General features: G+C 41.6%; 8 protein-coding genes across 8 annotated transcripts; 3 read left to right on the top strand and 5 right to left on the bottom strand.

The window, feature by feature from the left end:
* Positions 1-263: 263 nt before the first annotated feature.
* V1514DRAFT_325432 (P-loop containing nucleoside triphosphate hydrolase protein) lies at positions 264-1,724 on the top strand. The gene has a single exon (XM_066926622.1). It carries the CDS (start codon positions 400-402, stop codon positions 1,315-1,317), a length of 918 nt encoding a protein of 305 aa, XP_066785335.1. The 5' UTR covers positions 264-399; the 3' UTR covers positions 1,318-1,724.
* Positions 1,725-2,352: 628 nt separating this feature from the next.
* Positions 2,353-5,490, bottom strand: V1514DRAFT_170311 (armadillo-type protein). The gene is made up of 3 exons (XM_066924561.1): positions 5,323-5,490; positions 5,010-5,245; positions 2,353-4,848 (listed from the first exon to the last, which is right to left on the bottom strand). Exons 1-3 carry the CDS (start codon positions 5,405-5,407, stop codon positions 2,383-2,385), a joined length of 2,787 nt encoding a protein of 928 aa, XP_066785334.1. The 5' UTR covers positions 5,408-5,490; the 3' UTR covers positions 2,353-2,382.
* A 490-nt stretch (positions 5,491-5,980) lies between these two features.
* V1514DRAFT_325427 (Der1-like family-domain-containing protein) lies at positions 5,981-7,196 on the bottom strand. The gene is made up of 2 exons (XM_066926621.1): positions 6,758-7,196; positions 5,981-6,699 (listed from the first exon to the last, which is right to left on the bottom strand). Exons 1-2 carry the CDS (start codon positions 6,917-6,919, stop codon positions 6,169-6,171), a joined length of 693 nt encoding a protein of 230 aa, XP_066785333.1. The 5' UTR covers positions 6,920-7,196; the 3' UTR covers positions 5,981-6,168.
* Positions 7,197-7,336: 140 nt separating this feature from the next.
* Positions 7,337-9,822, bottom strand: V1514DRAFT_325425 (MCM2/3/5 family-domain-containing protein). Its single transcript, XM_066926620.1, has 3 exons — positions 9,563-9,822; positions 9,384-9,510; positions 7,337-9,335 (listed from the first exon to the last, which is right to left on the bottom strand). The coding sequence occupies exons 1-3, from the start codon at positions 9,703-9,705 to the stop codon at positions 7,407-7,409; spliced, it is 2,199 nt and encodes a 732-aa protein (XP_066785332.1). The 5' UTR covers positions 9,706-9,822; the 3' UTR covers positions 7,337-7,406.
* Positions 9,823-10,171: 349 nt separating this feature from the next.
* V1514DRAFT_289266 (uncharacterized protein) lies at positions 10,172-13,125 on the top strand. Its single transcript, XM_066925272.1, has 2 exons — positions 10,172-10,942; positions 10,998-13,125. Exons 1-2 carry the CDS (start codon positions 10,459-10,461, stop codon positions 12,896-12,898), a joined length of 2,385 nt encoding a protein of 794 aa, XP_066785331.1. The 5' UTR covers positions 10,172-10,458; the 3' UTR covers positions 12,899-13,125.
* Positions 12,926-14,433, bottom strand: V1514DRAFT_350314 (t-SNARE). Its single transcript, XM_066929403.1, has 3 exons — positions 14,011-14,433; positions 13,693-13,949; positions 12,926-13,639 (listed from the first exon to the last, which is right to left on the bottom strand). The coding sequence occupies exons 1-3, from the start codon at positions 14,237-14,239 to the stop codon at positions 13,109-13,111; spliced, it is 1,017 nt and encodes a 338-aa protein (XP_066785330.1). The 5' UTR covers positions 14,240-14,433; the 3' UTR covers positions 12,926-13,108.
* A 43-nt stretch (positions 14,434-14,476) lies between these two features.
* On the bottom strand, positions 14,477-15,352 carry V1514DRAFT_325420 (mitochondrial 54S ribosomal protein uL13m). The gene is made up of 2 exons (XM_066926619.1): positions 15,235-15,352; positions 14,477-15,184 (listed from the first exon to the last, which is right to left on the bottom strand). The coding sequence occupies exons 1-2, from the start codon at positions 15,253-15,255 to the stop codon at positions 14,729-14,731; spliced, it is 477 nt and encodes a 158-aa protein (XP_066785329.1). The 5' UTR covers positions 15,256-15,352; the 3' UTR covers positions 14,477-14,728.
* Positions 15,353-15,430: 78 nt separating this feature from the next.
* V1514DRAFT_325419 (uncharacterized protein) lies at positions 15,431-18,043 on the top strand. The gene is made up of 2 exons (XM_066926618.1): positions 15,431-16,666; positions 16,715-18,043. Exons 1-2 carry the CDS (start codon positions 15,588-15,590, stop codon positions 17,922-17,924), a joined length of 2,289 nt encoding a protein of 762 aa, XP_066785328.1. The 5' UTR covers positions 15,431-15,587; the 3' UTR covers positions 17,925-18,043.
* The last annotated feature ends 27 nt before the right edge of the window (positions 18,044-18,070 follow it).

Genomic DNA, 18,070 nt, shown 5'->3' with positions numbered 1-18,070 from the left:
GCCCCCGCCAAATCACGAAATCCTCGGGAGAAAGAGCTGCCCTTTCGGAGTTTCCGGGCATGCAACGGTACTTTTCAACAAGGAAGCAATTTCACTTGCGTTGGCTCAATTATATATTCAATTCAATTCATCGAATATGGCACTGCCCTTAATAAAACAGGCATGGTTTTACATGTTTTTTGGATCTGGCGTTTTTCATCACACTAGGATGTATAATTATTGGTCTTATTTTGTTTTGGTATTGAGCCATGTTTGGCTGGACGCGCTCGCACCAGCTGCCTGGATTAGTCATACACTATATATATATCTATAACTATATATATATCTATATGTATATATTTATTCGGCTGACGGCTGACGATAATTTTTGCCCTTCATTATATTCAGTAATATTCTAGCATGTCCGAATTAACCACCACAGCTGCGTTTGACGTAAAAGGCTTGACATATGCTTTTCCAGATTCCACAGTTGGTCTTCAAGACGTGAACATTGACTTGCCATCCGGCAGTCGCACGTTGCTCGTCGGCGCAAACGGGGCCGGCAAGTCAACCTTGCTGCGCATCTTGGCTGGCAAGACCTTGTCCAAAACCGGCTCGGTTCGAATTTATGGTTTCGATCCGTTTCGCACCTCAGTGACCGGCGTGACGTATCTGGGCACGGAATGGGCTGCCAATCCGGTGGTCAGGCACGACATGCCCGTGCCGGTGTTGCTGGCCAGCGTCGGCGGCGACGCGTTCCCGGACCGGCGGGATCAATTGCTTGATATTCTCGATGTCGATCTCAGATGGCACATGCATGCCGTGTCTGATGGCGAACGCAGGCGCGTGCAATTGGTCATGGGGTTGTTGCGGCCGTGGAACATCTTGATGCTCGACGAGGTCACGGTCGACCTGGACGTGCTCGTGCGGGCCCGCTTGTTGTCGTTCCTGCGCACGGAGACGGAGTCTCGTCCCTGCGCCATCTTGTACGCGACTCATATATTTGATGGCCTGGCGGATTGGCCGTCGCATTTGTTGCATATTCATCTCGGCCGAATCTTGTCAACCGGGCGCACGACCGACATAATTGCAAAATATTTGCAAGAAACTGCAGACCAAGACGTCCATCATCATGATAAGCAACAACAGCAACTTGTTAAGTATAATAATAACTCTGCATTACTCAACTTGGCATTGGCCTGGTTGTCTTCTGATTTAGCCGATCGTGGTGCAAGAGAAACCGTCAAGAAATTAAAATGGGAAGACGTTTCACCAGAGGACAAGCAAGGCGGTTTGAGCTCTTTTGAAGAATACTTTAAATTTTCAAGAGCTCGTTAAAAAGAAAGAAAAAATTATTTTTTCCCATTATGGTAAACTGTTTTATTCTTCACATGCAGCCCTCAACGGTCTGTAGTCAAGTATTTTTTTTTCTCACTTTGCATATAGCTTCAACGGTCTGTATACTATTCATCTTCGCATATCACCTCAACGGTTTATAACGATTTTAAGTTTTTTTTTTTTTTTTTTGCATATAGCCTCAACGGTCTGTAACTATATATTTGTTTTGTCTTTTCGCATATAACCTCAACTGCTTGTAACTCTATACTCTATACTCTTTATTTTTTTATTTTCTCATTTGCATATAGCCTCAACGGTCTGTATTATATACTTCTTTTATTCTTTTACATTTGTTTTGGTTTTAGAACTATTATAATTGATATTTTTTTTTTATTGACACTTTAAAACTTTGACGACGTGATAGCATACTTATTGTGAATCCATATGATTTTTCTCACCTACCCATGACCCTTTGTTATCTTCAAAGTACACGAATCTTTAAAGAAAATATTTAACATGTATTACATAGTTATATTATGAAAATTCTTCACAATAAACCAAAAAAATATAAAACCACATATTTATAGAACAATCAAAAAAAATAAAAAATTCATGCATGTGCACCTGTACGTATTTACACATGAACCCAGAGCGTATATATATATATGCATGGCAACAGACTAGGAAAAAAAAATAGAAAAACAATAAAAATAAAAAATAAGAGCAAATTCAGAAATAATAAATAGAATATACCCTTCAATCAATATGTATCAAGAAAATTATAATTAAAAAAAATACAAAAAAGTCACAAAATCAAAATCCATAGATGCTCCAACACAAGCAGGCGACAAAGGAAAAAGGGGGAAGATGTACAGATGCAATCAAACCAATATACAATATAAAAAAAAAACTTCATCTAATATCAATAACAAGTGACTTCTCAAAAAATTTAATTGCATCATATTTTTTTGAGTTAGCCTTGCACGACCATCATAAAAGTCCATAAAAACCTAAGCCCATTAACTAATGATTAAAATTAAATTAAAAAAAAATTAAAAATAGTCCTTATTCTTCATTTTTTTTTCCCACCGTAGCATCGCTTGATGGACTAATTGATTCCCCGTCAATATCCGAAGTCGATGAATATATTAAAGTAGGATATTCAGTCGCTGGCGTGGATACTCGGCTAGACGAAACTGCAGACGTAGAAGCAGGCGAAGCTGGAGACTTTGAAATAAACGAGCCATTAGATTGCAAATTGCCCGAACCATTAAAATTTTCTCCGCCACTCAAGTATAGCAATTTTTCGATTGATACCAAATGCTTGCCATACGAATATTTCTTCAGTGCCTGCAAGTGTGGCGTAATTTTCGACACCAAATCATCACGCTGCTTTCCATCAGTCACATCCAATAGTTTTTGAATAACATAATTAGCAAACTGATCTTTCATCATTGCAGTCAAAGGGAACGATCCGTCAGACTTGACTCGCAAAATCTCATCAATCAGTGTCTGTTTTTGACGAATATCACCATGAATGATACATTTCTCAACCACGTTCGACGCAAACTTGTGCTTAGAAAACTGAAGAACATTCTCTTTAACAAATATTATTATCTTTTCACGATCCTCAGGCTTCCCCCTTTCAATCACATGCTGAATCACATAATTTCCATACTGATCTTGAACCAGGTATGATGCATACGAATGAAGCTCGACAAGAATAGCAGCCTGAGCATCGTCGTTGCAATGTTCCAACATGCGCTGAATCACTCGACAACCATACGGGTGAGTAGCCAAATCATAAACTTGCTGGTCAAACGAGCGAATAATAAACTCAATATGACCAGCAGGTATACGTTCGATCGCTTTCTGGATAACGTGATTTCCATTCTGATCTTTCACGCACCTCAGAACCTGACCTTCAAGCTCTCTAACAAGTTTAGCTTGTTGATCCACAAGAATATGTTCAATCGCTTTCTGAACAACACGGCAACCGTACATTTGGAGTGATAACGTCAAAATATGCCCTTCCATCTGTTTGGCCAAAATCGTTTTCTGCATCTGGTTACCGTGTTCAAAAAATTTCTGAATAACATAATTTCCAAATACATCAGTCATTAGTTGCAACGAGTTTGCCCGAATCTCATTAAATATTGTCTCCTTTTCATCACTATTTGCAGTCTCAAGTCGTTGCTGAATAAATCTAGAACCGTGCTGGTCGCCACTGAATTCAACCACATGACCATAAATATCCTTCAGTTCGTATTTTTTGCCCTTGCTGCTTCTAAATTCTTCCAAAAGCGCAGATCGAACTCCATGAGTAAAATCGTCGGGCGGCCCAGAAGCCGAGAGAGCAACGCTAGATTGCCGGCCTGCAGATGGAGTAGCAACTGAGTTGCCACTTAATCCCGAACCTGACGGAGCCTTCCCACCAGGGTTAAATGATATCGAATTACCATAATCATATGCGCTAACGTTCCGATAAAGTTCAGATCCGCCTTGTGCTTTCGATACACCAGGTATCGATTGCTGAGATGCACCATGTAAAGATACAGGTCTAAACTTCTTACTATCCGAAATAGCTTGCGGCTTTCCCCTTGCTTGTTGTGAAGTGTAGTTAGAGTATGGCGGAGGTTTAGGAAGATAATACTGCGGTGACAACGCTCGTTGATATTCCAATGGTATTTCACCAGGAATTACAGGATTCCTATTAAATTGCCTAGAATTGCGATAATCAGGTAATTGTTCATTATGACCATAATGACCATAGTCATTAGTAGGGTCCTGTGATTGTGGTCTTTGATAAAATCTTTCTTCGGGAACACCAGCATTCCAGACTTTTGTAGCATAGTGATCAGACCCCCCATATCCAGCTGGAGCACCTGAACCGCTTGGGTAAACACCTGGTGGCCCAGGAAACCCAAATGAGCTTCCTCCCATAGTTGGCGTTAAAGTTTTTTTCCGTTCAATTTCTTTATTAGTCGATTCGTACTTGTTTGAGCTACCGGAAGATGAATCAATACCCATACTTCTTAGACTTCCAAGCAATTCTGCTTCTCTGGTTGCATCTGCCAATGACTTCGTGAAGCGATTGCCTAAATTTGCAGAAAAAAAAGAACTTGGTGGATAGGCTGGTGGCATTGCATTAGTAGATGGATTATTAAAACCACCGGTAGTGTATCTAGGCGAACCTGAATTTGTCTGAAATGATCCGTCTTCTTCTTGCCTAGATTGTGAAGTATGCGACAACACAGGCGATATAGCTGATTCGGTACCGATATTTGACGCACGTCTATAACCACCTTGAACCCTATCATCACCAACATCTGCAACGTTGTATGAAGGATTAAAATTGTATCTGTCAGAATGTTGCGCAACTACATTCGAGTTTGATGACTTTGGCGAGCGGATATCTTGCAACAGTACAGAGCCTGATACTGAAGACTGCGAATGTGTCGATCCAAAGGATGAGCCGGGTCGTTGGCTCGGTGAATAAAAAAACGAACTTTCTCGAGGAGATTCGGCGCGCTGCTAAAATTATGTGAGATTCATGATTTTAGTACTATTGATTACGGGCGTAAAATATGATGTGATGCTAGTGGATGTCATTGAGTCAAGACCCTTTCTACAACACACACACAACAATCACGCCAAGCCCAGGAAGGCGATCGTTAAATGAAGAAACTTACATCAAGACTCACAGGCAGCTTTCGTGTTCCCACTGGAGATATATTCGGCGGATCGACGCTGGCACCCCATAAAGGCGACCGCGCCGATGAAGATGAGTTGGATGTCCAAGGTCGAAGGTCGAGATCTAGATCTCGCTCAGGCACACTGACAGCAGTTGACAGCGGGGCGTTTATTGATGCAACCGATGCCGTGGCAGATAATGGAGAAGAATGTGTATGATGAGGGGAAAGTTCGTCTAAAATGATAGTTAGAAATAAAGCAGGCGCATCGTTAGCTTGTCAAGATCGAGAATGGACGATAAGAGTCACGTACCAGGCCGCCGACCAGACGAATCGGCCGAAAACGAAGAGGAGAGCGACGATGCGCCCCATATTCCCCAGTTAGCATTAGCAGCCATGAATGATATGTACGGTGTGCTAAATTAAAAAAAAGCTGGACAATGAGGTGATTGAAGTAGTACTGAGGGGCATCGGCTAGGGGGCTGGCTGGGTTCGAACAAACAATGACGATTCAAATGCCACCGGCTTGTACAGAGAGCAACCAAGCAAAAAGATGGCAAACTAATTAAATCAAATACAAGAGAGCACAGCCAATTGAGCAAATGAGCAACGAATGCCACGCTCTGAAGTGCAATAACTGTTGAAAGGCGATGATGATAATAAACGCAGGGTGGAGAGTTTGTTTCGTAAATCGAGCGCGATAGACCCGAGGTCACGTGATTATTGCTGAAGGAAAACCCCTTTGCTGCCAGACCATGCGCTCAACATTCTACGATAACTACAGTGAATCAGACACGGCAGAACCGGTCTACGTGATTTGAATTGTCAGAACGATGACGACGATGCTCTTCAGTGGCAGATACATTGGGCGTATGAATCGGAGCTCATAGCACAATAGTAACCATTGTGTTCGCCATCTTGAAAACCCCATGTTCCGGGTAAGCAAAGTAAATGTGGGCGATGAGATTACAAGCAGCACCCAACGACGAATAGGTCCACAACGAAAGAGCTAGGACTTGCCCATCATGACATGTTCATTGGTTTACTTTCATGCTGCTTGCTATTTGCAATATGATTAATTATATACTATATATATGGAACCAAGCCAACTCATGCTATATGATTTTCTTTACACGGTTTAGCTTCGTCAAGTATGCAGTCACTCATTGTGATCATGGTCCTGTTCGATTTGAGGCTCCCTAACAATAACAGGGGCCGCCCTTTGCCAGATCTGCCACTTCCATGGTGGGGCCAAAGGTCTAAACCCATACAGTCCTGGAAAAATATCTTCCAAGAAAAAATAAACGTGTCCTACTCCGATTCCAAGCAGGTCTCCCTTTGGCAGCGAGCCATTAAGAATAAGAGAGAAAAAAAAGAGCACCCATGGGAGATACGGTGCAGCAAACACAAACAATCCTAAAAATGATAACCGCACGCTTGGATTTCGCCTCGCCCAAATGTAAACTAAAGAAAAAGAAAGCGGAGACCCGAGAAATGGTAACGAGACCAGAGGCGAAAGTAACAGCAGGCATGTTGATGAATAAAGAAGTAACCACAAAAACTCAAACGTGCGATTTCTAAAAAAAGTATCTTCAAGCATTCTTGAGTAGCGTGACATAAAAAATATGTGAAACACAAAATCGAGTGACAAAGGACCAAAGTAGATAAACGTTGTTATAAACCGCCAGTACTATAACACTTTTGTTAATGATCGCTGATTAATACGGAATAGCTGGTGTAAAACTAACTTGATGCTTTTCCATAACAGTCCTAAAGGAAAAAAATAACTGATATGGAGATAATGCTTCGCATTGAACTAATATCGAGGTGATTACTGCTGCTGTAGTCCAATACCTAGTCACAGGTGGAACTTCAAAAAACCAGGTCTCTAATGGGATCGCGTTCTCCATCTTGATCTAGCCAAAGCCTTGCGGTAACTTTAAAAAACTAATTTTTATGCCTTTCTCATTAACATCTAGTATACGCAAGTCAATATTTTATATCCGCAAAAGAAACAAGAGTCCTGAAAACGAAGTGAATCAGCAACAAACACGTCGATGAGTTCTTAGCACACCCAGTTTTCAAGTTTTTAAAATGTTTGACTGCTAGATTTTTCACTTGATCTATCAAATTGAACAATGTTGTTTTATGCTTTTTCAGCTCGATTCTCGGTTTCCTTCACTGACGTGTATGCTTAAGTGATTGATAGTAGCCCAGACTCTCGCTTCTTCAGATCGCGCGGCTCAAAACTTAATAAGATGGTTATGTCATTCTTAAATAAGCCATTTACGAAGTAACAATGTAGTAATTGCAAAAAAATAAATTATCTCCATAATATCATCAATTAACGCCTTAATTCACACAATTAACTTCCAAATCATAACAAACATAATATAACTAAACTCCTGACCGGTACACATTGGATCTCTGGTGCCGGAACTGGATGGTATCCCTTCGTTCCAGTACCATGAGTGCCTTGTCAAGCGCATGTTGAGTGTATCCCTTTCCTGTAATAAACTCTCGCACCAAGGTTTGATATGACGTACTCCAACCAATCGGCAGCCGTCTTTTAAGCTCTGCTTCGATCTTTGTTACTTCCTCTACCAATTCTTGCCTAGATCCTGCGCCTTGGCCAACAGCATCCATGGTGGAAGCTAAAAACAATCTAATAGCTTCATCAACATGCTCTTCCCGTGCAACAGGAGAGAGTTGAAGCTTGGCTAACGCTTCCGTGATGCGAACAATAGCTTCGAGTTGGCGAACAGTAATTGGAATAGAAGATCTTTCGTTTGCATCTTGTTCGACCTGACGAACTTGCTTTCTGATGCTGACAAAGTGCGAAGACAGCTTCTCTGCGGCTTCAGGTGACAGTCTAGGTGCGCATTTGCTCTTGCAGTATGAAATATATCGTTTCATCTTGTCGATTGGAATCTCGCCCACTTGTTCCTCCTCGCCAATCGCAGTAGAGGTTGAGTTCATGTGTATATTCATTACGTGTTTTGCCATCAAAAGATCTCTTTTCTCATTGTGATCATCCCTGACAATGAAGATCATGTCAAATCTTGAAAGAATAGTTGTTTGAAAGTCAATGTTCTCTCCCGGAGTCTTCATGTCATCATACCGTCCAAAGATGGGATTTGCAGCCGCCAAAACTGACGTACGTGAGTTCAGAATAGTAGTAATTCCGGCCTTGGCAATTGAAATTGTTTGCTGCTCCATGGCTTCATGAATTGCAACTCTATCCTCGTCTCGCATTTTGTCAAACTCATCGATACATACCACACCGCCGTCAGCAAGAACCATAGCACCACCTTCCAAATAAAACTCTCTTGTAGCCGAATCACGTTGAACCGAGGCTGTCAAACCTGCAGCGGACGAACCCTTTCCAGACGTATAGATTGCAATCGGAGCAACCTTTTCTACAAACTTCAGAAATTGAGATTTAGCAGTACCTGGATCACCCAACAATAATACGTTGATATCTCCACGAAGCCTAATGCCGTCCGGTAAGATCTTTTTTGAACCGCCAATTAAAAGACAGGCGATAGCTTTCTTAATATCACCATTACCAAAAATAGACGGCGCAATTGAATTTGCAAAGATTTCATACAGACGAGGATGTCTTGAAAGAGCAAGAAACTCCTCTTCTTCTTCCACCGTAAAAGTTGACGCATCCTTACTGTTATGATCGGAGTCAACTTGAAGACCAACAACCCTAATGTAAGGATTTCTGATTGCAACCGCCTTGCCAGATCCTTTTGCTTGTGCTTTGCCTTGATAAATTGAGTAAATTCCCATGATGGTACAACGTGAGCCGGGAACAACCTTGTTGGTCAGGTACCTGTCTGCGGTTAAGACAATATGACGAGGCAGCTCGCCAACCGGTACCATATCTGGAGCTTCTTGTAGTTTGAGCGTTTGCTGGTCCACAAATGTGCACTTCTCATGCACAATTATATATGGGTCCTTAGGACACTTAATCTCTCTTTCTTCTTGAGGAGAATCACATTCACGGGGGATTTGAACCCCAGAAAAGCCACCGCCGATGACCAGTCTCTTGATGTGATTGCATTGCTTGCACATGAGATGAAGCACGGTGGCTTTTGATGATAAAGTAGAAGCGCCAATTACGATTCCAGGAATGCGCACAAGTTTTGAGATGTAAGTGGCATCGAGTTCTCGAATTGGTAAAGGATTAGCGTTCGAACTCAAAAGAACTTGACAAGAAGGTACTTCTTTAACTTCAGGAGTCGACTGTTCAGGTTGCACGGATGTGTTACCTGGATATATTATTCGCTTTGCAACGTCCCGTACGGCATTTTCAAACTGTCGTTATTAGCAACAGACAAACAAAATAATCAAAAATAAACTTACCAATGGCAAAAGTTCACCGGGCTCGTTTGCTAATTTATGGGCAAGATCTTCATTGTACAAAATCAAATGTGCCATGTCGACATTCAATAACGATCTTTTGATTAGCAAATTTTCGCGAAGCTGGTCACTACAACAAGTCAGAACAAGATTATCCAAGGTATTTAGAAATATAGACCTACCGATAAATAAAGTCGCTATCTATGCGAAACTCCAGGATAAAGTCTCTGAAACTATCCTCAATCTCGACTTTAGACTCATTGCCAGGAGCATCTGACGGTGGAAGAACCGATGCGGTGAAGATCCTAGCCAAGTCAAACGACATTGCTTATAATATTTCAATAACAAAAAAATAATTTTTAAGTATTCTAAGGATGTTGATGATCAGGGGAAAATAAATGACAGTGACAAAAGAACTCAGGCAAGACTTTTAAAAATAAAGTGAAGACAGGGATGAAACGAGCCGGTTCTCAAAACGCGTAAAAACGCGTAAATTTTCAATTAACACGCGTGGTTGCCGGGTAAGCCATCCCTTTTCATTTTGCACGGTTAAGGCTCACGAAATTGAAAGTCAATCTTCAATATATAATTCAAATTATATATGATAATATCTATATAGGAACCAAAGACTTTATTTTTGTTGCCTGTATGTATAATAAGAGACTGCTCATACTAAACACGATCCGGGATTGTCTGGAATCAACCTGTGCACGTTAAACCGCTGCTACATTAGTCCGTACAAATTCTAATTATATTATACATAATACACCCGCACATATATATATATGTATAATGTTTTAAAATATTTAAACATCAAATATGAACAATTCATTTCTCGTATGTACCATACCAAACTTGTGCGATGACTTTTGTAACTTCAGCCACAGCCACAACCTTACATTGTGGCGGTGCATTTGTTGCTGGGCCATGCTGCATTCTTGTTCAGGCAACAAACATCGAGTAGTCAATTGTATTCTGACAGGCAGACCAAGTGAAAGCGAGTCGAGAATCAACAAGAAAAAAAAGCTTAGTTTTGGTTGGGGTTTTGAATTTCAACAATTGGGTTGACCTTGGCTTGATGTCATCGTCTCCACAGAGTCAGACCGACTCATCGGGCGAGCAGCACATAGACGAGTCGAAAATACCAAGGATAGAAGGTGCAAATGCGCATGACAGATTAACTACAGTGCAATTTAATGGACAGTTAACAAAGGCAGATTCAGAAGATACTTCTACAAATGGCACAGAGGTGGTGGACAGCCGATTGACAACGCCGAGGGCTCATAGTAGCGCATCAACTGCTGCGCTCCCGATTGATGAAATCCAGTCATCGTTTTTGCCATATTCAAGGATTTCTATGGAGTCAAATAGGTTATCACCACCGGCATCGTTATTGTCACCATCTAATCTTAACCTTGCCTTTCAGTATTCCGCTGCAACGCCGAGTCTGGTTGGAAGTAGTCTTCGGCGAGCGTCAACAGCTAGTGATGCTGGTTCGATCACTAGTCTTCGAAGAGATTTGTCTGCTTTAGGTTTTAATCAGAGTAGCATAGGGACCAATGGTTAGTATATTTTTTATTTCTAAGGATAAACGAACTTGCCTAACTCCATATTCAGCTATATCTTCAATTCTCAATTCGCCAAGTGCTTCAACAAATGTTCGAACTCCAACATCTTACGACATTCCTCCAGTGAATCTCACGAATATTGATATTGTTTCTTCAGAACAGTTTGTTCCTTATCTTCATGATGTGGCTCAGGAGTTTCAGAAGTACAAGCATTCAAAAGGGGATATTGATCTTCTTGATAATACCGACCAAGTGAATTCTATAGTGCCACCGAGATCAGACTCTTTGCTAAGCACGCCAACTGGTAAGAAAAAGACAGATCATTCATCTTTTATCAGTGTATTAGATTCGCAGTTGGAAAAGGATGAGGGTCCGCCTCCGCAGAATGTGAATCAACGAGCGGAGGAGCATAATAGAAAAAATGAAACCCCGCGATCGATACCAATTGCATCACTATCTACCATTCCAAAGGTATACTTTGAGCCGAATTTTAAATTAGAAAACCCTCGGGTATTCGATGTTGTTTCTGAACGGTCAGAAATCGTAGCTTCTCCTACTTCATCAAATGCAGCAGCAACGCAAGCGCCTTCATCAAATAGAAGAACATTGGCAAACAACGCTGTTTTACAGGAGAAGCTTTCTTGGTATTTGGATACGGTTGAACTGCATTTAATAACAGAGATATCGAAGGCATCATCATCTTTTTTTGCAGCCCTTGGTGACCTACGCAACTTACATTCAGAGACATCAAATGCAGTCGACAGAATAGCTGGTCTTCGTCGAGATCTTAACCGGGTTGATACGGAACAAGCCGAAATTGGATTAGAAATTGTACGATTACAAAAAAGGAGAGAAAATGTTCGAAAATTAGATCAATCTGTTTCCCAGGTAGTTTTAGCATGTTCCAAGTCTTCCGCGATTGAAGCTGTTTTGCGCGACGAGAACCTTGAAAAAGCTTGGGATGCAATAAGAGAAGTTGAAACCATTATTGACGGCACTGCGCAACTGCAATGGGAATATCCATTGTCAAACCTGACGTCTCTTCCTGGCGTGCAGTCAATTAGTGACAATTTAAATTCATTTCGGGCTCGGGTTTCGACAGAGTACCAGATCAGGTTTACCACTTGTTTGCTTGATGACATTCGGAGACACATTGCTTCAGTTCCAACTCAAGAAACATTGGATCGTCTTAGCAGAACATACACTAATTCCAAGACGAAGCTAGGAACATCAACATTTTCTGGACCTAGACCGCAAGCTATTAATACTTCGTATTTAAATTTACCAGAAACACTAAAACCACAACTGTGGGATCGACTTCAGGGACTAGAAAACGCCAATGCCGTGGATGATGGTATTCAAAGATACAGGGATGCAATAATGCGGGAAGTTAAAAATTTAATAAAAAGAAACCTTCCAACAAATTCAGTGGATGACACAGCATCCGTATCGAGTAACGCGACCGGGCGAACTGCCACGACAGCGCAGAAGTCTGCAACCCTTGAGCGCATGCTGCGAGAAATGAAGCCACAGGATTTCGAAAGCATGCTTGTTGATATTTTCACCGGCATTTCAGAACTGTTGCGCAGACTTTCAATGCATCAAAAATTGCTCCTTGACCTGTCTTCTTCCATGCAGCAATTATTCGACATTTCAGATTTGATCACCGCAGCAGCGGATATCACTCAAGTACGAACGATGAGGATCATCAACGTGCGGGGGAAAGAAATCGGTGCTTTTGCAGATCAAAACGTGTTTTCAAGCGTATTCAACCTGGTGCGCGTGTTTCTTGCAGAATGTGAAGCCATTACTGGCAAATTTGGTCAGGTCTTGTTGAATACTGTCATGGCTCAAAGACCTCAAGTTCCTGAACCGGTATCGGCATTGGGGTCTGGTCCTCCAAGCAGAGCCCAGTCAGCACAGGGCAATGGTAGAGGAAGAACAGGCTAAAAGTTTGACAACATTATGTACTTTTATACTTTTGTTTTCTTTTTCATACTTTCACGGATATGACATATTATGCATAGACCAATGACATGTCAAACATTGTTTGAACTATTAAATTAAAATAAAAATAAATAATTTCACACGATTAATAAAAAGATAACTCCAAAGAAACAGAAAAAGCGACCTAATTTAACAAAATTATGAAATTGCGTTCTAACTAACGAGAACCCACAACAAGAAAAAAATAATAATAATGCCAAATACTTTTACCATTAGCCAGCGATTGCTTGATACGGTTCCAAAATATTTTAGCAACTCTCTCTGAGCACCGGATATGTTAACAGCAATGTCTTCAGTATCGACATCGATCCGTTGGACAACTTCTCTTTGCTCGGCCACCATAGTGGCCAATTGCGCAAAAATTCCGCCAAGTTCATGTATTGTACTTTCGATAGCTTCGATTGCCGTGTTTCTCTCATTAATGTATGTGTCCTGTTGTTCTTCAAGAAGCATGAGACTCTGTTGCTGATCCGGAAGTGTCAAAAACTCGTCAGCTTGATGGTTCGAGTTACCATACGGATTCTCCAAAGCATTCGACGTGTTACCATATGGATTTTCAAGACTGCTGTTTATTGCATTATTCTGCGCATAGAGCGGAGAAGTTGACTGTCGTTGGGCTTCCTTGGATGATGCGGACGCGGAAGAAATGAACTGCTCCGTACGTGACTTTGAAGCTTGAATATTCTAAAATTTGGTAAGTCACCCACGATTAGCTCAATTTATGAAGCTTAACATACCTTGGTTCGAACTTCCAACACTTGTTTAAATCCGGTAGTAACATCTGTTAACTTTCCTTGTAACAAGACCACCACATTTTCTGAATGTTCATCAACTTGACTTTCTCCTTTTCGGCCCCAATGTTTTTTCCCGCCCTTGACAAAGACCTGCAATTCTGATATGCTTTGATTTACTTTAGCAAGATCTTGCTTGATTACAAACGTGAGCTCTGCTATTTCTACCGGTCTATCATCAAATAGAGTCTTCCGCTTAGCCACTAAATCCCCGGATTAATTATCAGTTAACAATTACCATTAATATCCAAACGGCATATTTACGTTGAGCTAATCTCTGCAGCTTGGCCATGGTATTGTTGATGTCTTTACTTATGCCAGCTGCTCGAAGTGCGAATTCTGTGCGCTGGCCCCGAGACTGTGGAACCGGGGGCGATGAAGGTGCCAGCAAAAGTTGCTGCCTAGAAGCAGACGCGGTCGAGCCATTTATCCGAGATATCGCATTCACGCACGATCGAAATTCTTGAGTGCGATCTTGGATTGCAACTGCCATGATGAGGAAAGATTGAAACAGGACAGGTACGACTAACTAACTATTGCGCGCTAGAATAGATGAAATTTATACTCTCCAGATTATAATGCCAAATCTTGCCAGGCAATAAAAATCAATAGATTTTGAACTAGATGATACGTTCCAAGATTATATTATGGCTTGGGTTGGTTTCTGGTTACAAAACGTTCTGAATTCGTTTGCGATTGTCCGCTGGAGTGGGCGGCGCAAGCCGCACAATAACGAAGACCTACTTTGTTGGTTGCTCGACAAGAAACAAAAGAGAAAAAAACAACAAAACAAAAAAAAAAAAATACAAAAACTAACTGCTACGCCTTTGTGAATAAATATAACATCATCAAAATACGTTACACCTTTGTGTGTCAAGAGCATGCACATGTGGCTCCAATTTAAACTCATTGTATTCCCATATATGTACATGCCACCAAAGCAAACTTACATCAAAAGGCCAAACTTAATGCTAGATGGCACTCATTTATCAAGCTTGTTGTAGTCAATCACCTTCTTTTCCTCAGCCCAGTACGTGACAATGTTTTTCTTGAATGGGTGTGTTGCTCCTTCAAATGTACGGAGACGTTCGAGCCTAACTTGCCGTAATCGATTCTTTGGAAGCATGCCACTGACCGCTTTCCTTAATATTTCGCCAAACCCTTTCTTTGCAGCCAACCGCTTCATGGTAATCTCCTTTAAATGTCCCGGCCTTCCACTATGGCTTCGGTATACTTTTTTTTCCAGTTTATTGCCTGAGGTCTTCAAAAGATTGCAATTAGTGACAACCACATAGTCGCCACAATCGTTTGCCGGATCAAAAATTGGCTTATGCTTGCCCATCAAAGTCAACGCAATCGAAGAAGCCAGCCGGCCAAGCGTTCGGGTTTCCTTGGATAAATCCACTTGGTGCCACACTCTTGCGTACGCTAGTCGGGTCTATCAACGTTTAACTATCTGCTTATACAACAGCCGTAAATACACTTTACCTGTCCTATGAAATTTGACATTATGCAACAAAACCTGAGTACAAATTGCTGAAAATCCTGTGCTTGCCCGAGTTAGTGTCAGAATTCGTTTTCGACGTTGAATTTTAACGGCGCTGGCATATCCGTCACCGCCGTTTGATGTTTAGGCGCAACTGCAAAACTCGTCGCGAAGACCATCGCGAACTTCCCAAGATATCAACAAGCAAAGATAGTCATCAGTTCCAACAGGCGCGTCTTTAGTGGCCGCTGATGTACCTTTATTCTCTCTTTTGTGGTCAAAGTTAACAATTGCAATTTCATTGGTACCAAAAAAAAATTTACGTTTTGATATAAGCGAGCCAGCAATCGATCCTATGGTAAAGATGAATCGAGTGGCTTTATCAATCAGATCCAACATCCCGGAAGAGATGGATTGGGCGTTGCAGTCTTTGGTCAAAATGTCGTTTGAGACGCCAGATCAGCTTAGCTTGGAGAGGTACCCTGGCCTGGCACATGCTCTTCTTGAAAAACTGAGTTCGGTTGGTTCTTTTGCTGGCACTATGGACACTTATCAAGTCAATAATGGGAGCACATACGAAAATACGGAAGATGATCTTGGAATAACTGCTGATAAAACTGAAGCTCATGAGAAGCTTGCCAAAGTGCTAGAGGCCGCACTCATACTAAGAAATACGTCCATCAATCCTGAGAACGCGCGATATTTGGCATCTGTCAGATCTTGTGGTTATGCGTTGGTGAAATCGTTGAACTTACCAGAATCACCAAGCTTGGTAGAGTTAAGACAATACACTTTGGATATCACAGAGTCGGTTGCTCTATTTTTACGACCGTACTCTGTTGAAGATCAATTGTTTCAAGCATTACTTTCGTTTCTCGGTACTGAAGACCGAGGTGTTTTGGTGTCTTCGTTACGGGGAATAGCAAGATTAGTCATTAGCACTGAAGGAAACTTATTGCAGGTGGTTAATGTCAATATTATCAAACGAATTTGTTCCTTAATTTTGCTGGACGACGAGGAACTGCTAAGTGTTTGTCTTGACTTTTTGTATCAATTTACCGCATATCCCGAAAATATTGATAAAACGTCAGATACGATTGGGTGGAGAGATCCGGTTCAACAGCTGATGAGATTAACGCTTTATCAGGCACAAGAAATTCGCCAAGTTCCACAACCACTCATTGTCCCACAACTTGTCCAATATCCGGGAAATCCATATCCGCAACCTTCTCAATTTGTACCTGGCGTGTCTCCTAATATTGCTCAATATCCAATCTTATCTCGTCCTGTGCCACCAATTGCTCAACCTGTTGCTTCACAGATCTCTCAACCGGCTGTGAATTATGGTGCGGCTCCTCCCGACCCTCCGGTGCTGCCAGATGATTTGGTTCGAGAATTGGTAATGCTAGAAGAACCTAATCGTGCCACTTATTGGTAAGTTTGATTGATTTAAATATAATTCAAAAGTTCTAATCGTGTTAGGATGCGGTCGTCGTTTGAGGAAGATCCGGATGGAGACGTCACACAGATTGCATTATGGAAAGCATATGAGGGTCGGTTTGATGAGTTTGTGAAACAAGGAAGAAAATTATTACCGGCAGCTGATTTTATCAAAAATGTCACGAACGCGTTCAAACGAGCGGCTGCTATGGTAGTTACTCAGCCAAATGGGCAGCAGAAATTTATTATTAAAGGGATCAGGCCCCGTGTGGTTCCTTTATCGCTAAAGGGTGAGTTTTATGTTGGCTGCGAATGGGTTGTGGGAGAAAATGAGAGGCATTGTAATTTGCAGTTTCCGAGCGTTGCAGATTTGTATGCACATATCGGTCACGATCACGTTTTGAAGTTTGCAAAGCGCGTTCAACCTGTTCAACAGGTACCTGTTGAACAGTTTTCAAGTGGGCAAGACTTGACCACTTTTGCAGAAGACGTGACCATGACTGACGCGGGTTTAACCCACAATGTTACAGCTTCTTTGCAACCAGTAACAACCGGTATGACTGTTACTCCAGGTTCTGAACCCACTGCGGTCTCGGTTTCACACCAATTTGGATCACCAATACCAGGTCAACCAATAATTGCTGAAGCACCCGTTGCTAATGGTCAATCAAATGTTCCTCTGAATACGGAGAGGGTGGATCAAAGTTCCGAAGTTGCTCAAATTTCAGAAAGAGTTCAAAGCGCAGAAGGAGGTTTCCAAAAAGTAGAAGAAATTTCTCAACCCGAGGAGGAGGAGGAGGATGATGATGATGATGAATCGTCTCGAGAACCAATCCGCAATGTTTGTAAATGGAATAACTGCGGCCGGTTTGGACCAGAAGGTGAACTTGATCGCCGGTTGGTGATTGCACATATTCGGACACATATTCCCGAACCGAAACGGCCGTCCGGTGTTGGTCTTCAGGTAGAACCGGTTGAGGAATCACACTTGATTGTCACTAATTCGTTGGAATCACAAAAAGTGATATTAACAACAAAGTCAACCGTTGTGGACGAAAACGGTGATGCGATTGGGATTCCATTAACCGCGTCTCTAATTTTGAGAAACATTGCCCGGAGTAAAACTGGCAAGGAAATCCTTCGCGGATGGGTTGAGACTATTATTAGCATTGCAGAGTTAAACATCTCGCTACGAGGTTACATCACTGATTTATTAACAATAATAGATCAGGACGATGTTATTGAGGACTAACAAAAAAAAAAAAAAAAGGGAACTTGGATGTGAACGGTGTAGGATAAATGTGTTTAGAGTTAGAATGTACTATGAAAATTGCCCCAATTTAATTTTTTTATTGACACCTAAGAAAAAAATCCCCGTAAAACAATGCATTCATAATA

Source organism: Lipomyces japonicus (assembly GCF_038497905.1).
Source record: "Lipomyces japonicus strain CBS 7319 unplaced genomic scaffold V1514scaffold_5, whole genome shotgun sequence".
NCBI classification, from domain to species: domain Eukaryota; kingdom Fungi; phylum Ascomycota; class Lipomycetes; order Lipomycetales; family Lipomycetaceae; genus Lipomyces; species Lipomyces japonicus.
Note: the sequence above shows the minus strand (reverse complement) of the source record. Positions and strands in the feature narration are given on the sequence as shown.

Coding starts and splice junctions, on each gene's coding strand:
- V1514DRAFT_325420 (XM_066926619.1), bottom strand. CDS start 15,255: ATGTCAAATTTCATAGGACAG. Junction 15,185..15,234: donor TGTCAAATTTCATAGGACAG/GTAAAGTGTATT, acceptor AAACGTTGATAG/ACCCGACTAGCGTACGCAAG.
- V1514DRAFT_325427 (XM_066926621.1), bottom strand. CDS start 6,919: ATGGAGAACGCGATCCCATTAGAGACCTGGTTTTTTGAAGTTCCACCT. Junction 6,700..6,757: donor CTGTTATGGAAAAGCATCAA/GTTAGTTTTACA, acceptor AAAGTGTTATAG/TACTGGCGGTTTATAACAAC.
- V1514DRAFT_289266 (XM_066925272.1), top strand. CDS start 10,459: ATGTCATCGTCTCCACAGAGTCAGACCGACTCATCGGGCGAGCAGCAC. Junction 10,943..10,997: donor GAGTAGCATAGGGACCAATG/GTTAGTATATTT, acceptor CTCCATATTCAG/CTATATCTTCAATTCTCAAT.
- V1514DRAFT_325425 (XM_066926620.1), bottom strand. CDS start 9,705: ATGTCGTTTGACTTGGCTAGGATCTTCACCGCATCGGTTCTTCCACCG. Junction 9,511..9,562: donor GATAGCGACTTTATTTATCG/GTAGGTCTATAT, acceptor GACTTGTTGTAG/TGACCAGCTTCGCGAAAATT. Junction 9,336..9,383: donor CCGGTGAACTTTTGCCATTG/GTAAGTTTATTT, acceptor TAATAACGACAG/TTTGAAAATGCCGTACGGGA.
- V1514DRAFT_325419 (XM_066926618.1), top strand. CDS start 15,588: ATGGTAAAGATGAATCGAGTGGCTTTATCAATCAGATCCAACATCCCG. Junction 16,667..16,714: donor CCTAATCGTGCCACTTATTG/GTAAGTTTGATT, acceptor TAATCGTGTTAG/GATGCGGTCGTCGTTTGAGG.
- V1514DRAFT_325432 (XM_066926622.1), top strand. CDS start 400: ATGTCCGAATTAACCACCACAGCTGCGTTTGACGTAAAAGGCTTGACA.
- V1514DRAFT_170311 (XM_066924561.1), bottom strand. CDS start 5,407: ATGGCTGCTAATGCTAACTGGGGAATATGGGGCGCATCGTCGCTCTCC. Junction 5,246..5,322: donor TTCGTCTGGTCGGCGGCCTG/GTACGTGACTCT, acceptor CTATCATTTTAG/ACGAACTTTCCCCTCATCAT. Junction 4,849..5,009: donor AGCTGCCTGTGAGTCTTGAT/GTAAGTTTCTTC, acceptor TAATTTTAGCAG/CGCGCCGAATCTCCTCGAGA.
- V1514DRAFT_350314 (XM_066929403.1), bottom strand. CDS start 14,239: ATGGCAGTTGCAATCCAAGATCGCACTCAAGAATTTCGATCGTGCGTG. Junction 13,950..14,010: donor GCTGCAGAGATTAGCTCAAC/GTAAATATGCCG, acceptor CCGGGGATTTAG/TGGCTAAGCGGAAGACTCTA. Junction 13,640..13,692: donor TGTTGGAAGTTCGAACCAAG/GTATGTTAAGCT, acceptor ACCAAATTTTAG/AATATTCAAGCTTCAAAGTC.